The sequence below is a fragment of the Cucumis sativus genome, chromosome 3 (assembly GCF_000004075.3).
Source record: "Cucumis sativus cultivar 9930 chromosome 3, Cucumber_9930_V3, whole genome shotgun sequence".
Lineage (NCBI taxonomy): Eukaryota > Viridiplantae > Streptophyta > Magnoliopsida > Cucurbitales > Cucurbitaceae > Cucumis > Cucumis sativus.
The window spans coordinates 1,536,284-1,550,891 of record NC_026657.2 but is presented as its reverse complement, the minus strand read 5'-3'; the positions used below and the strand labels follow the sequence as shown (position 1 = coordinate 1,550,891).

At 28.4% G+C, this 14,608-nt stretch overlaps 1 protein-coding gene across 2 annotated transcripts; it reads right to left on the bottom strand.

Moving 5' to 3' along the window:
- Positions 1 to 207: 207 nt before the first annotated feature.
- On the bottom strand, positions 208 to 5,991 carry LOC101216756 (protein NRT1/ PTR FAMILY 7.3). Of its 2 annotated transcripts, XM_004150131.3 has the most exons (5): positions 5,791 to 5,991; positions 5,551 to 5,674; positions 2,755 to 2,972; positions 2,100 to 2,662; positions 208 to 1,480 (listed from the first exon to the last, which is right to left on the bottom strand). In XM_004150131.3, exons 1-5 carry the CDS (start codon positions 5,818 to 5,820, stop codon positions 610 to 612), a joined length of 1,806 nt encoding a protein of 601 aa, XP_004150179.2. In that variant the 5' UTR covers positions 5,821 to 5,991; the 3' UTR covers positions 208 to 609. The 2 variants fall into 2 exon arrangements, with proteins under 2 accessions (XP_004150179.2, XP_031737731.1); XM_031881871.1 differs by lacking the exons at positions 5,551 to 5,674; positions 5,791 to 5,991 and having other exon boundaries at positions 2,755 to 3,463.
- Between the last annotated feature and the right edge of the window lie 8,617 nt (positions 5,992 to 14,608).

Below are 14,608 nucleotides of genomic sequence, written 5' to 3'. Positions count from 1 at the left end.
AACAACTACATTAAAGTAATTTTAGTTTTTTTTTATTGCATTCGACTATTCATATTAATCTGTTATTCTATTAGTAGAATATGATGAAGAAAAAAAAAAAGCTTTTTGAGTTTAATAATTATAAGGGTGAATGATTGAATTATCGACTTTTAAGATGATATGATAAATAATAAAATATGCCTAAAAAAATTAAAACATTTATCTTCAAACTCTCAAATATCACTAATTTCATAAAATAAATATCAAAATGATCTTACATTTCCCTATCAAAAAAAGAGATTCATACACTTTTGATCCCACAGGATATGAGATTACCACAAAGAAATAACTTTCAATTATCATGTAATTACAAGATCCCTTTGTTTAAAAGTGATAAACATGATATAGAGATGTAGAGGTAGCAAATGATGATAATTCCTATACAAGAATTAGTAAACTACCATTGTGTAATATCACATTGCCAGCATTTTTCAATCAAGTCTCCATTAAGGTGTTTCAATAGATTGTAAAGTAGAAGAACAAACCAAAATGGAAAGAACTCCCTCTTTTCTTTTAGATCACTTTTACTTCTTCCTCTTATTTCAAAGGGATAACTCAAAATTTTCATTTTCAGACTTTGAAATTTTCTTGTTCTTCAGTTTGTTCATACTTCTCTTCCAATTTGATTGATTTGTACCACTTAGCACAAACAATGTAAATCACAAAATCAACCACAGTCAATGCAGCAAGAAGAAAGTAGAACCTGTCCAAATGACCTTTGTTAAGATTGCCTGGGATCCAACCCGGCATACGATCAACAGTTGAAATCTTCATCACCATTGTCACCAATAAGCTACTCACATAGTTGCCTAAAGAGATTGAGGTCATACATAAAGCACTTCCAAAGCTCTTGAGTCCATCGGGAGCTTGTGCATTAAAGAACTCAAGTTGACCTACATACATGAAAACTTCAGAGGCTCCTATCAATGCATATTGTGGAACTTGCCAAAAGATGCTCAAGGAGCTTGATCCTTCACAATGTGTGCAATCAGCTTGGGCATATTTAAGTCTATAGCACTCGACAATGCCCGCTGAGACCATTGCCATCACGGCTATGATCAACCCAACCCCCATTCGTTGCAGCTCGGTCAAGCCTGTGGAGCTAGATTTTTTCAATTTTCCAACAAATGGATCGAGAACGCGACGGTAGAGGAAGATGAAGAGGGCCACACTGAGAATGTCAAAGCTCGACATGCTTGCAGGCGGGATATGGAAGTTCGAGACGGTGGTTTTCATGGCTGCGCCTTGCTCGACAAAGAGAGAGGCCATTTGAGTGAAGACAACCGAGTAAATAATTGTACAAAGCCAGATTGGGAGCAATCTTAGAATGCATTTTACTTCTTCTACTTGTGTAATTGGGCAGAGACGCCATGGGTTGTTCACTCCTTGCTCTTTATCACTTAAATCCCTCGAGGAAATGTAGGCTGCTTTATCTAAGAACCTGTGATATATTATTGCATTAGTTAAAAACATGAAGCAAGATCTTAAAAAATAACCATGTGAGTCTTAAGGTTAAAAACATTTTTGGTTCTTCAAATTCGATGAAAGTAACAATTTAGTCCCTAATTTCTAATAAGCAACTATTTAATTATGATATTTTACCGTTTGTAACAATTTAGTCTTCATTCCGAAATTCCGAAAATTATTAGTATGATTTAATGAATCTTTTGAGACCTAGAGTCAAATTTATTTATAAACTATACCGACAAAACTGTTATGTAATATACACTAAATTTCGACAATTTTTTCGAAGTTCACAGACAATTTGTTACTTTTTCAAAAGTTTAGGGACAAAACTGTTTTTTAAAAAACTAGTTTGATAGGTTGTTTGAAAGTTTGATTTAAGTGCTCTAATTGAATGGAATGAGTTGTAATATGAGCTTATGCACTCTCTTCCACTAAAAAAATGAACAAAACAGAGAGCCTTAAAAAGTTAAAACTCAAGAGCCAAAGTTATACTTCTCTACCCTAAAAGCTTTAAGATCACTTTCACATTTCATTGACATTATCAATAGAAAGCTCAAGAATGTGATATAACGGCCAAAAAATTGCTCACTTACTTGAATCCATGAGTGTGTAAAATCTTTCGGCAGCCATTGTTAGAGCTTTCCTTTCCGTCATCATCAAACAACCCTTCTCCTCCAGACGGAACCTTAATCCGCCATTTCTTCGCCGCAGAGACAACGACTTGAGAAACCCTCATAAGGGGGTTTCCAGTGGGCTTGAAATATCTGTAACGCGGAGTTCCGATGAGGAACAAAAGCAGAGCAGCGGCGGCTGACCCGGTGGAGACCCAAAAGCCGAGAGCCCACATACCTTCATCTTCAAAAAACCCTAAAATGGTGTTGGAGAAGAGGGATCCAAGGTTCAGGGCAAGGTAGAAGTAGCTGAAGAAGGCAACCTTAGAGTGACCTTCTTTCTGATACTCTTCGTCAAATTGATCGGCGCCGAATGTGGCGATGTTGGGTTGATAACCGCCATTGCCTAGAGCTGTGAGGTAAATGGAAAGGTAGAAAAGGGAAATTTCGGTCTTGGAATGACTTCCACAGGGCGTTTGTTCATCGCCACAACCTTTAGGTCTGATCAAGAAGAGGTGGGAGGAGAGTGATAATGACACCAAGCCCTGCCATTTTTGAAAAAGTTAGCACAAAAATGATCAATTCACTCCAACTCATCAACAACAACAACAACAACAAAAAGGAAACAAAAACTTACAATGACAAAGATGATTTGAAAGATGGCACAAGTTTTGTATCTGCCCCAGTAGGAATCACTAAGAAAGGCACCAACAAGAGAGAAGATGTAAACAGTTCCAGTCCATTTGCTGACATTGTTAGCAGCATCAGCATTGTTTTGTTGCAAAACTCTCGTAAGAAATAGCACCAAGTTCACTCCAACTCCAAAAAATGCCAATGTTGCTAACCCTTGGTTCACTGATTTACAAACATAATCAAAGCTTAATACACAAAAAACGAATTTGAAAATTAAAAAGCAACCATAAATCATACTAAATACAGCACATGGGAAATCCTCCACTAAACAGGAAATGAGAGTGAGAACACGCAGAATACTTTTCATTTTCAACAATGTTAAATAATTTAACTTGCTGTAATTCATCATTAATTTTTATTTTAACCAAGTTAATGTTTTTTAGTAGAATAAAGAACTAAGCCCAACCCAAATAGAAAAGCACTATAAAACAAAAACTTAGTTCATTCATTTTTTAGATTTTCAACTGATATGAACTTAGATTCTTTGTATCAGTACTCCTCCTAAACTTTAGATCTCACTCCTCCAACTCAAAAATGTTATAAATACGAAACGTCTCATCGTACCCACTTTCCAAACTTTCTTTTTTGTTTTTCTAATCAAAATCTAGATCCTAAGCTAGGTAGATAGGCAAGGGCACTGTGGTTCCAAATGGAAGATACAGTTTATGAATGTTGTAAAATTTTATTAGTATTGAACAACTTGACGAGGGTGTCATTAAAAAAAGCCGTCACGCACCAATCAGAAGCAGCCACCTAAAAGGCATTTTCATATGAAAGAAACCCAACGTCAAATAATGTGGGCTGGGGCCCATTAAGGATACAAAAGAAAAGTGGATGTGGGCCCATTTCCCTCTTGGCCCAAAATTTAGGGCTCAAGTCTTTTCCCCCACCATCCAATGCTTCCACGTGGCAGCATTTAGAACCAAGAGAATTTTCTTTTTCTTTTTCCCTTTGGCTTCCGTGTAAAATGTGTAGTTCCTTATCCGTACAACACATCTACTATTATATAGGACAAAAAACAATTACCTTTTTTTAAAAAAATTTAAATATCAATTTTGATGGATATTTTATATATATATATAGACTCACCATAGAGAATTTTATAGAAATTTAATAATAGGATGCGTTTTAGATGTTTTAAATAACACAATAAGTGAGTTTTCAAAATTTTCATTCATGATATTTTAACAAACTATGGGAAAATCAAAACATTCAAATAAGAAAAAATAGGACTATATATTTGAACCCATTGTAGAAAATAAGGGTAAACTTTAGGGACAAAATTGGAAATTTTAATTTAATCTTAATAAAAATTTAAATTTAGTTATATTTGGTGTTGGTTTCTTAGTTTTTTTTAAAAAATATTAGTCTCTTCTAATATTTAAGTATTTTTTTTAAAAGAAAAGAATTAATTAGTATTATGTTAAAAATGGTTGAAGTCTCTCATCAATCATTTAAATAAGACACCAAATTCATTTAAAATATTTTAAATACCGATGTGACTTTAATTTATTGAATTTGCAATATTCGAAAAATAGATAATATAAAAATTAAGGTTTTAGAAATAAATAAATTGTGTACATAGTAATTATGAAGTTGCCTACATCAATTTTTCTAAAAAGAATCCTTTTATTATTATATACCCTAATTGACACGTCTTGTTATTAGAGGTTGAAAATTTGATCCCATTCCATATTTGTTGTTTTGAAAATAATTAAGTTAAAGTTTTCTAAAAAAGTTAAATCAAATTTTAATCTTTTTCTAAATAACATTTAAGTATTAGTTAGCCTTATATTTTAAAGACATTTATTACATTTAATGTTAAGTTTAGAAACAAGTGACTTTTTTTTCCCTTTCTTGAGTTAAATTTTGTATAAAAAAATCAACCCCTATGAATTAGAAGTTTTTCTTTTTCTTGAGTTTTGGACGGTTGAATTCCGATATTGGTATTACAAGTATTATATCAGCTAAGTGACATTTATTTTAACCTCATAACAAGTTAAAAGAAGTACAAAGAAAAAACTAAAATACAAAAAAAATTAAAATAGGTTTTTTGGAATAATTATTGAAAATGACAAAACTATTAAAAATATTTGCAAACTATAACAAAATTTCAAATTCTATTAAAAATAAACATCGATAAACTTTTATTTCGAAAAAATTAAAATTATATTAAATTTTATAAATATTTTAATTGGTTATGATATATTTAAAAATACGTTTTTTTTTCAAAAATAAAAAAGAAAAGAAAAGTGAAAAGTTATAATATAGTTAGTATAATAATAATAGTTGGCATTTATGGCTTTGTCCAAAAGAGAATGAATCACTCTCATAAAACACTTTCAAGACAAGACTTTGTTTGTTGAGTTCTTTTCAACTTCATAAATGATTTTTCCCTCCTCAATTCAATCAATCCAGTCACCAAATTTCAGCCTTCAATTTTATTATATAACCTTTTTCACACGTAAATATATTAATATATAAATTAAATACGTCGATCTAATATAAGGGTTAGAGACATTATTATTCCTTCCTATTTCGTTACAATATTCGTATCTCGTCACATCTTTTCTTACATAATTAAATAGGTATTTATTAAAAGAAAACAAAATAGATAACAAAATCTAAAGAATGATGGATATGTATGTTATGTGTTATTTTTATAAGCATGGTTTAATAGATAATAAATTAAGAAATGAGAGTTTGAAATATAAGTGGGTAGAAGCATATATAAACTTACAGAGAATTATGATTCCTGCAACCCAAGTTCCAGATTTTGATCGAATGGCAGGACGACCATGGAAGTCGACTGTTCCATCTAGAGTGAACCCTTCTGCTGTTGCAATCTCTTCTTTCAGCTTACTCTAACAATTAAGAAAGGAAAAAAAAGAAAAGAAATCAAAACATTATTATTCATTTTGTTTGTTTTCATAAGAGAACATGTATGTATGTATGTATGTTTGTTTGCTTGCTTGCTTACCTGATCCTCAAAGGATTGAAGGGAAGCCATGGAAGGAGATTTTTGAAGGTTTGCAGATGAAGAAGGGAAGAAGAAGATATATGAGTAATAATGGAAGAAACTTTTAAAGGATATGTATGATAATGCAATATGATGATGTTGGCAATCACCAAATTAAAAGTGGAGGAGGAGGAAGATGAAGTTTTTTTGAGACTAAAAAGAGAGGGAGAAGAGAGTATAAATAAGCACAAGGAAGGGTGGATCCAATGGTGGAAATTCTTTTGTATGAAATAAAAGTGGGACAACCCACTTGCCCTAAAATCATCATCCAATATTCATATGTATTATATATATATATATATGTTTGGATTAAAAAATGGATGAATTTTTGTCCCCTTTCTCTATTTACGAATTTAAAGCCTTTTCTTTCCAACACGGATGAAATATTTATAAAATATAGAAAACTTTTAGATTCTATCAACATATATATGTGCATTTAATAGATATATAAACTTTATTTGTGTCCATATTTATTATCTTTTGTAAATATTTTAATCAGTTTTGCTATTTTCAATAATTTCTCTTTTTTCATGCCTTGTAATTAAGAAGCATATATTTTGATTAAAATATTCCTATAATCTTTTTTATCGAATTTTATTTTATCTAAATAAATTAAATATGACATTTTTATATAAAATAAAATGAATAATAAAAATATTTACAAAGTGCTGTAAAATTTTTTATCTGTCATCAATAGACGTTTATTATTGTCTATCAATGATATAAATAGATAGTGATAGAATCATGATTTTTATATATTTTTGTAAATATTTTCAATAATTTTATAATTTACAACCATTTTTTAAAAATATAAATCATAAAATTAATATGAGATTTTAGTTTTTCTTTCCTATTATTTTTTTTCAAAAAAAGTAGAAGTGTTTATTAGTCTTCCCACTTGTAATAAAAACTATTATTACCTTTTTAATAAAGCTATAAAAATTAATTTCTTTTTGAAATATATAAAAATTAACTTATTAGTTCATATTTACTATAACTAAATACTAACTTTAAATTAAATTTATTGCAGTAAAAATTAAATTTTGAGATTTAGAAGTCTAGTGATTAAAATTAGATAAGGTTTAAAATATGCTAATAATCAACAACAACAATAAATTTTATTCAATAAAACATAATATTGAATATATTTTTAAAATTTATAGTGAAAATAAAAGCTAAAAGGGATGAAATCAAATATTTATTCGAAAGTAGAGAAGCAAATTTCACAATTGAAAGCATATAAAAACTAAAACAATACAAACTTTAACGTATATGAACCAAAATAGTATGTACTGCGCTATACTTTTGTCATAAAAATGATTAAGTTAAATTATTCGTAGCGTAGTACTAGATTTTCGTTGAGGTTAATAGAGCATAACTGATCAATTGAAGTTTATCATGTGTTAGAAACTAAGACTTCGGTAGTTTATATTTTCTAGCCCTAATTTATTAAAGAAAAAAATACGTCTCGACAAGTATATTTTATTTTTGCGTCATTTTTTATCGCAACTTTCTTAGTTAGGTTACTATTCACAAATTTGCAAATGGTTTCTCCTCGCAATCCACTGGGTACTATATATGAGTGATGTATAACATTAAATTCTAAAAGTTACTTTCCTCATTTAAAAGGATTAATTTAAGACCATCTTTTAATCTAATTTGACTTAATTTTTGCATAACTTCCCATGTGAAAAATGTATATTAATGGATTTTTGGTGGATATAAATTAAACTTATTGTTGAATTAATCTTTTTTTTTGTTCATTTTATAAACTATTATTTTTATTATTATTTATCATTTTAAAGAAAGTTGAATTAATCTTAACACTATTTATTGATGGTTTAATGGTTATTGATATTCAACTATATAAAATTAGTAATTATTTAGACATTAAAAAGAACTAATATAGTAAGGTAAATACTAATGATTTGAGACAATAACATTTTCATTTTTTTTTAAAAAAAATCAATATTTAGTAATGAATTAAATACCTAAAATTACTTTTAGAGATTAGATTATTTATGAGTTTAAGTTTTCCTCTAATCACATAGATTAGGTTAGATAGAGTAAAAAATTGACAGTAATTATCAAAGTGGAAATCTTTTTTTTCTTTCTAGCATTATTTTCTCTTTCCATATATATATTAATGGAATTTAATTAGGTATTTTATTTATTGTACAAAGTTTAGGTTTACTATATCTTTTCAACGAGGAAAAAAGTTGGGTTCACTGTTAAGAAGTCTAAAAGGCAATTTCTCCAATAGCTATTGGAAATCCATTAATTATAAATAACTTTTTACATTATTGGCATTTCCACACACACATATATATAAATGTAATATTGTTATTGGTTAATGCTTTTTCAAAAATCAGTTATAAAGTAGTAAATTATATTATTAGTGGTTTTGATATGTGCACATAATTTTTTTTTTTTAAATTAAAATGTGGCATGCCTAGATACTTAGGTCTTCTTTGGTAACGTAATACATCCAATTTTTGTTCTTTAGTTTTTTGAAATCAACTCTACCAAACATATTTCTTTTAGTTCTAATTTTTTTGATTTGTTATTTACTTTTTGTTGATGTATCCATACATATCACGTCAAATTTTGAAAACTCTAAATAATATATATTTCTTAAAAACTTCTTTTCTTATTTTTAAAATTTAGTTAAGAATCTAGAATCCAACTCTCCTAAGTTGTAAGTTGCAAGTTATTACATGCAAATAGGTTTAATTTTTAAAAAAATATAAAAAAACAAAAATGGTTACAGAATCGAGATCAAAACCTTTCATCTTTTCTATTTTTAAATTTCACTTAGTTTTGCCAATAAAAATATAGCTCAACTAATATGAAAATATCATATACGAGTTAAGAGGTTAGAAGTTCTTCAAATTTGACCTTTTGCATGCCATGCTAAGCTAAGAAAAAATGACTAAATTTTAATATATTACAGAACAATATGAAAATTGAAAATATATATTTTATAATATGGGGTGCAAGGATTTGAATTCCGACTACGTGGTATTATTATTTATAACCTTTAACTAAAAAGTATTATCTTCATTAAGTTAGCCAAATATTGTATAGTACAACTTAATTAGGTGAGAAATTGATTCACATTTTTTTTTTCTATTAGTACTTTCGTGTTGGCTATATTTTTTGGTCATCCAGACATTGATGCTTGTGGCCTTGTTCCTCTCATCTTGTCCTATGTGATGTTACACAAGATGTCTTGCCCATCACTTGAATGTTATTTATGTTTGGAAATACTTTGGTATAGTTTTGTATACATTCTAATTTTTATGGATTCTTTCCTTCCCTAGGTGTTGGCCAATCTTAGTTGGCTACCTTTCTAAAGCCATGAGGAGGTATATGTTCCCGGTGCTATAGTGTAAGCAAGAGTTTGTCACTCAATATGAGTGTGTGTTGAATAAATAATTGAATCTCAAGAAGGCTTGTGTTTGTGTTAGTCAAAAGTTGTTTTCATTAGACTATCTTTGAAGTGAAATTACAAATCATTCCCAAGAGAGATTCTACTTCATGATCAGGAGAAACCTAAGTTTCTCAAGTAAAGAGTACTTTGACAAGGAAATAACAAATGTTAACTGCAGTTTGAGAAAAAGGAGTATGATATTTAGGGAAACTTTGTAATATCTATTTTATTTTAATAGATAAGCACAATATTGTGTAATTGTTTTAACTTTTATATACGTGAAGTTATCTTTTCTTAAACATACTACTATCCATACGTAGGTAATATTATTGTACTGAACTAAGTTAATATAACTTTATACTATCTTTGTTGTATGTTTTATTATTCATGGTAATTGTTGTTATTGTAAGATTGTGTATATTGTATAACATGTGACAATTTGTATTAAATAAGGTTACTTTCCTATTAAAAATAATATGAAAATACTATAAATAAATAAGTCAATAATGTAAGTATTGTTAGATGAATATATGTGAATCAAGTTAAATTAAAAAATCCACATGTTACTGTTAAACTTTAAAAGACCATAAATGTGGTGAGTTTTTATTATGAGTCATCTTAATCCTTGCGATGGGTTATTAATAATAATCTATGTATAGGATTTCAATTGCAATTATAAACTTAAAAATGTCTCGAACAAGAAAATAAATAAGTTGACAAGTTGACTAAAACTCTAAGCTTTATTGAACCACAAAGAGACCCACACGAAATCTAAGGAAGAATGAAAATAGAAAGTTAGAAAGTTACAAATTAGTCCTTATAGTTTATACTAATTTATACTTGGTCCTTGCCCCTTTAAAAGTTTTGATTTAGCATATTTATTAGTTGAGTTGAGTTCTAATACTTTTTCTTTTAGAAAGGTATTCTAAATACAATATGGAGATAAGATTTGAATCTAGGGACTCTTATCCTAAAAAAGATACAAGTTTTGGTGATGTAAATGGGCTAGATCAATTTGGGTATACGCTCTCGTGACTTTGTTTTTTGTAGTATTCTAAAAGGCCTCTTTTCATCTGAGACAGTTGTCTTTACTTATACATCCAGGATTATCCCCTTATCTAATCGATGTGAGATATTGGTCGAATTCACATAATTGTTACATTTTAGCTAGCTTTGTGAAATAATTATTTTTTAAAAAAATAATAGGGCATTGTTTTTTTACTCTATTTGAAGTATACTAATTATTATATATACCAAGAAAAAAAAAATAAACAATTTCGTAGTACAATTATTATATATATAAAAAAAAAACTTGAGTTATTAAATACAAAATTAAAATGCAACAAAACATATAATAACATTGAAAAATAGACTAGAGGTGAAATCAGGTTGGATTGGGTTGGGTTAGGTCAGGAGACATTCTCCACCCAACCCATATTTTCGGATTATTTGGGTTGGTAACTCAAATTTGGTTTCTAACCTAACCCAACTCAACCCATGGGTTGTTGGGTTGTATAATTTTTTTTTTTTTTTTTTGTTTCTAGACTCTAATAGTTAATAAAAGTTCAAAATTGTTACATTTAAATTTTAAACATACATAATTCAAAACTTTATACAATAAATTCAAAGTTTATATATTTAATTTGTTTTTTTATTAAATTATATATATTATATTAATTCAAGTTGATTTGGGTTGAACCGAATTTTTCAACCCTCCAACCCGAGACTCAACCCGATCCGAAAAAATCAAAATTTTTTTTTAATATAACCCAACTCATATTTTAACCTAAGAGAACACAACCCTTAAAATATGGGTTGGGTAGTTCGAGTTCTTCAGGTTTAATCCATATTCTTATACCCCTAAGACGAGGAACAATGATAATATTCAAGACACGAACTCTTTATATTATTTATTTATTTTTAAATACTTAAAATAGAACTATGATTAGACACCATCAAATTTAATTAGGGACCAAATTAATCATGAATTTAATCCTTCCCTTGCTAATTACTAGAGGATTGTATCGCACTATTATTTAGAATGGTTAATAAAATACATCTTAACGACTAAAAAAGTATGTGTTTCAAATATCTCACTTCATATTATACATATAGCTTAGTTGAATCCAAAACTTCATCTCCAACATTCATATTTGAGAGTTAATTGAGACAAAAATTATTAAAATACAAGAAGATAATTTTTTGAGAATAAAATGTGATGCAACTCGTCAAGTATATTATTTTTGAAAAAGAAATTGAGATGGTTGAAAAATACTTAAAATAGCTTTGGATGAAATACTCAGTTTATTTTTTCAAAAATAAAAGATGTCTATAGTAGACATCCAATAAGGTAAATATTATTTTCAAATCAAAATTCACATAATAATATTTTAAAATATTCTTTTTCACTTATGTGTAAATCATTAGATAATATACACAAATAGTAAAAAAAAAAAAAAGAATTATGTTTCTACATTTTTTAAATTGCAAAACTAGCAAATTTAAAAGTCGATATTCATATGATTATCGTTTGATGCATTAATTTTGTCATATTCACGATATATAAAAAACATATGTCATAAACTTTCTTTTCTAAATACTTTTGTCATTTGATACAATTTTCTAATATTTTATAACTAAAGTTTTATTTAGATTTGATAGATTGTGAAAATTAATGACAAAAATGAGAGAATAAAGGGAAAAGAAAATGACATGAAGGAAAAAATAGATTTAAAGAATTAAGGGTAATGTTATAATTCATATGGTGACTATGGTCGGAGAGAAACACGAAGATTTTAAGAAATAGTCATACAAGCACGAACAACATTTGGAAAGACATTTGCAATCTCCTCGGGTTTTGGTCATCAAAAAGCAATTTTTTTCTCAAATTACTCTCCATTTGTTATTGCACTAAATATAAGTGCTTTCATTTGATTACTCATTCTCTACCGGACTTATCTATAGTTCTTTTTGTATAAATCGATTTTGTATGGCCCCATGCTTATTGAATATTTCTTGAGGTGATGATGAGGGTGTTAAAATGATGTTTGGGTGCACCTACTGATACAATGCATTCTTTTCTAAAAAAATATATTTATATGAATAAATAAATAAATTAAGTGAACACAATAAATGTGGAAAGGTTAGACTATGTAAAGTTGTGGAAGACAAATATTCCCAAAAAAATGTAAATTCTTCTTGTGGGCCATTCTTCATCAATATATTAACAAAAAAAAGACTTTCAAATTGGTGTTTGAAACTACGTTGGTGCGTTTTATGTAAAGAAGCTGATGAAGATTCATCTGTTTATATCTTGTTCTTTCGTACAAACAGTTTGAAAAAAGTTGAAAACTTTAACAAATTGAAAAATCAACATCCATGAGGTTGCTACTCTGTGCAGACACATTTGCCTTCTCTTTAAAAAGGACAGAAAAAAATCTATCATTTCAATTTGGTGGCAGTCACGTTGTGAAATATTATAGAATCTTCAAGGAGCAGAAAAAATCCCCAATTGAGATTGGAAAGATATCAAAGCGCTTATAGGCCATTGGGCGAGTAGATCTCCACTTCTAAGAGCTCTATTGCTCTTAATATTTCTGCTTTTGTTTAGCCCTTGTGATGTTTTTTCTCACGCTTTTTGTACTATCTTGATTATTTTAATGAAGCGAGGATGATGAGGGTACTACGAAAGTGTCCACTAGTGAAGATGTTTTGATGTACTTGCTGACACATCTTGTCTCTTTTCAAAAAAAAAAAAAAATAATGAAGGGTAAATTGGTAATTATAAAAAAATGACCCAAAATTGATAGGAAACAAAATTTGACATTTTCCTACAAAGATAACATAATTTTGACATGTGTAATTAGAGATGACCTAGGATTATAATATCAATGTCAAATTTCAATTTTATGGATAAATAATAAAATATATTGACATCAATCATTTTTTCTCTCAACAAAGAAATTTATAAAGATTATTTGAATTAATAATTTATTTATTGATATAAATTTTATTAATATTCTTATTCCATATTAAGAGTAGTAGAAGATAATTTGTTATACATTTTGAAAATTAAGAGAATGGATTGAGTTAGTAGATGCATTGGAGCATTTTCCAATCCAATTTGACACACCATTTTAGCACACTTTCGTCATCTTCATTTCAAATATATTTTAATAGCGAACAAATAATTATAGGATGATGTCTAAATAAAAATGGCTAGAGACAAGTCTAAAAAAGTACAAAACTAGAAGATCAAGAGAAAAACATTAATATTAAGAGCAATATTGATCAAAGTGTAATTGTCGAAAAAAGAATGTCTACTAGACCAACAACCAATGAGTTTGCAGATGTCCCGACAAATGTTGATGACACTGATATGCTTGTTGTCAAAAATTCACTTACACCAAATCGTCCAAAGCGTTTCTATAAAAGCATTAGCTAGATAGAATCAACACTCATTTTTATTAAAACGATCAATGGAGCAAATTTTGTAACGAAGTGAGTACATGTTCTGATGGTATATTTATAAAAGTTCATAAAGTTGTTATATTTTGTGTATTATATTTATACAAGATATCAATCATACATGCTAACTATTTTTTAACATCCATATCAAACCTTCTCATTTAAAGATATATTGACACATGTATATTTTAATCCTCCAAACTAGGAGGGTGCATAAAATATTTAAAAACTAAATCGATTTATCAAATCGAATCAGATCGAACCGAAATCAAACCGAAATCAATTACATGCGATTCACTGTGGTTTGTGTTATGTTGAAACAACTTCCTATATAGTTCGGTTCAATTTAATGTTTTAAATCAATCCTAAAATTGAACCACACCGCTTCATTTAAAAAAATTAAAGGAATTTAAAGAAATGTTCATAAAAGTTTTGTTTCTAAAACTAGAAAATACGTTGACTCGAAATCCATTAAAATCTAAAATAAAAAGGAAAATTTTATAGAAATTAGTGCTTTTGTGGCCTGAGATTGTTCATGATTTAAAACAAAATGGCAAATTTTATCGAACTCGATGCTTTGATGGTCTGAGATTCTCCAAAATTTAAACTGAATCGAAATCGAACTACATATACGGTTAAGTTTTGATTCGGTTTGACACAAACGTGCGGATCAATTCAGTTTCGTATGAGATTATTTTTGCATCTTGCGGTTCAATGCAATTTTAGCTTAAAACAGAACCGTGAACATCCCTAATCAAAATAATATAAATTAAACACGACACATTAATTCTAGAAGCGTTTGCAAAAATAGCAATAAAAATTATAATAATAAGACGGATGTTATATAGAAATTTTATTTGAAAGCTTTTTTTTTTTTTT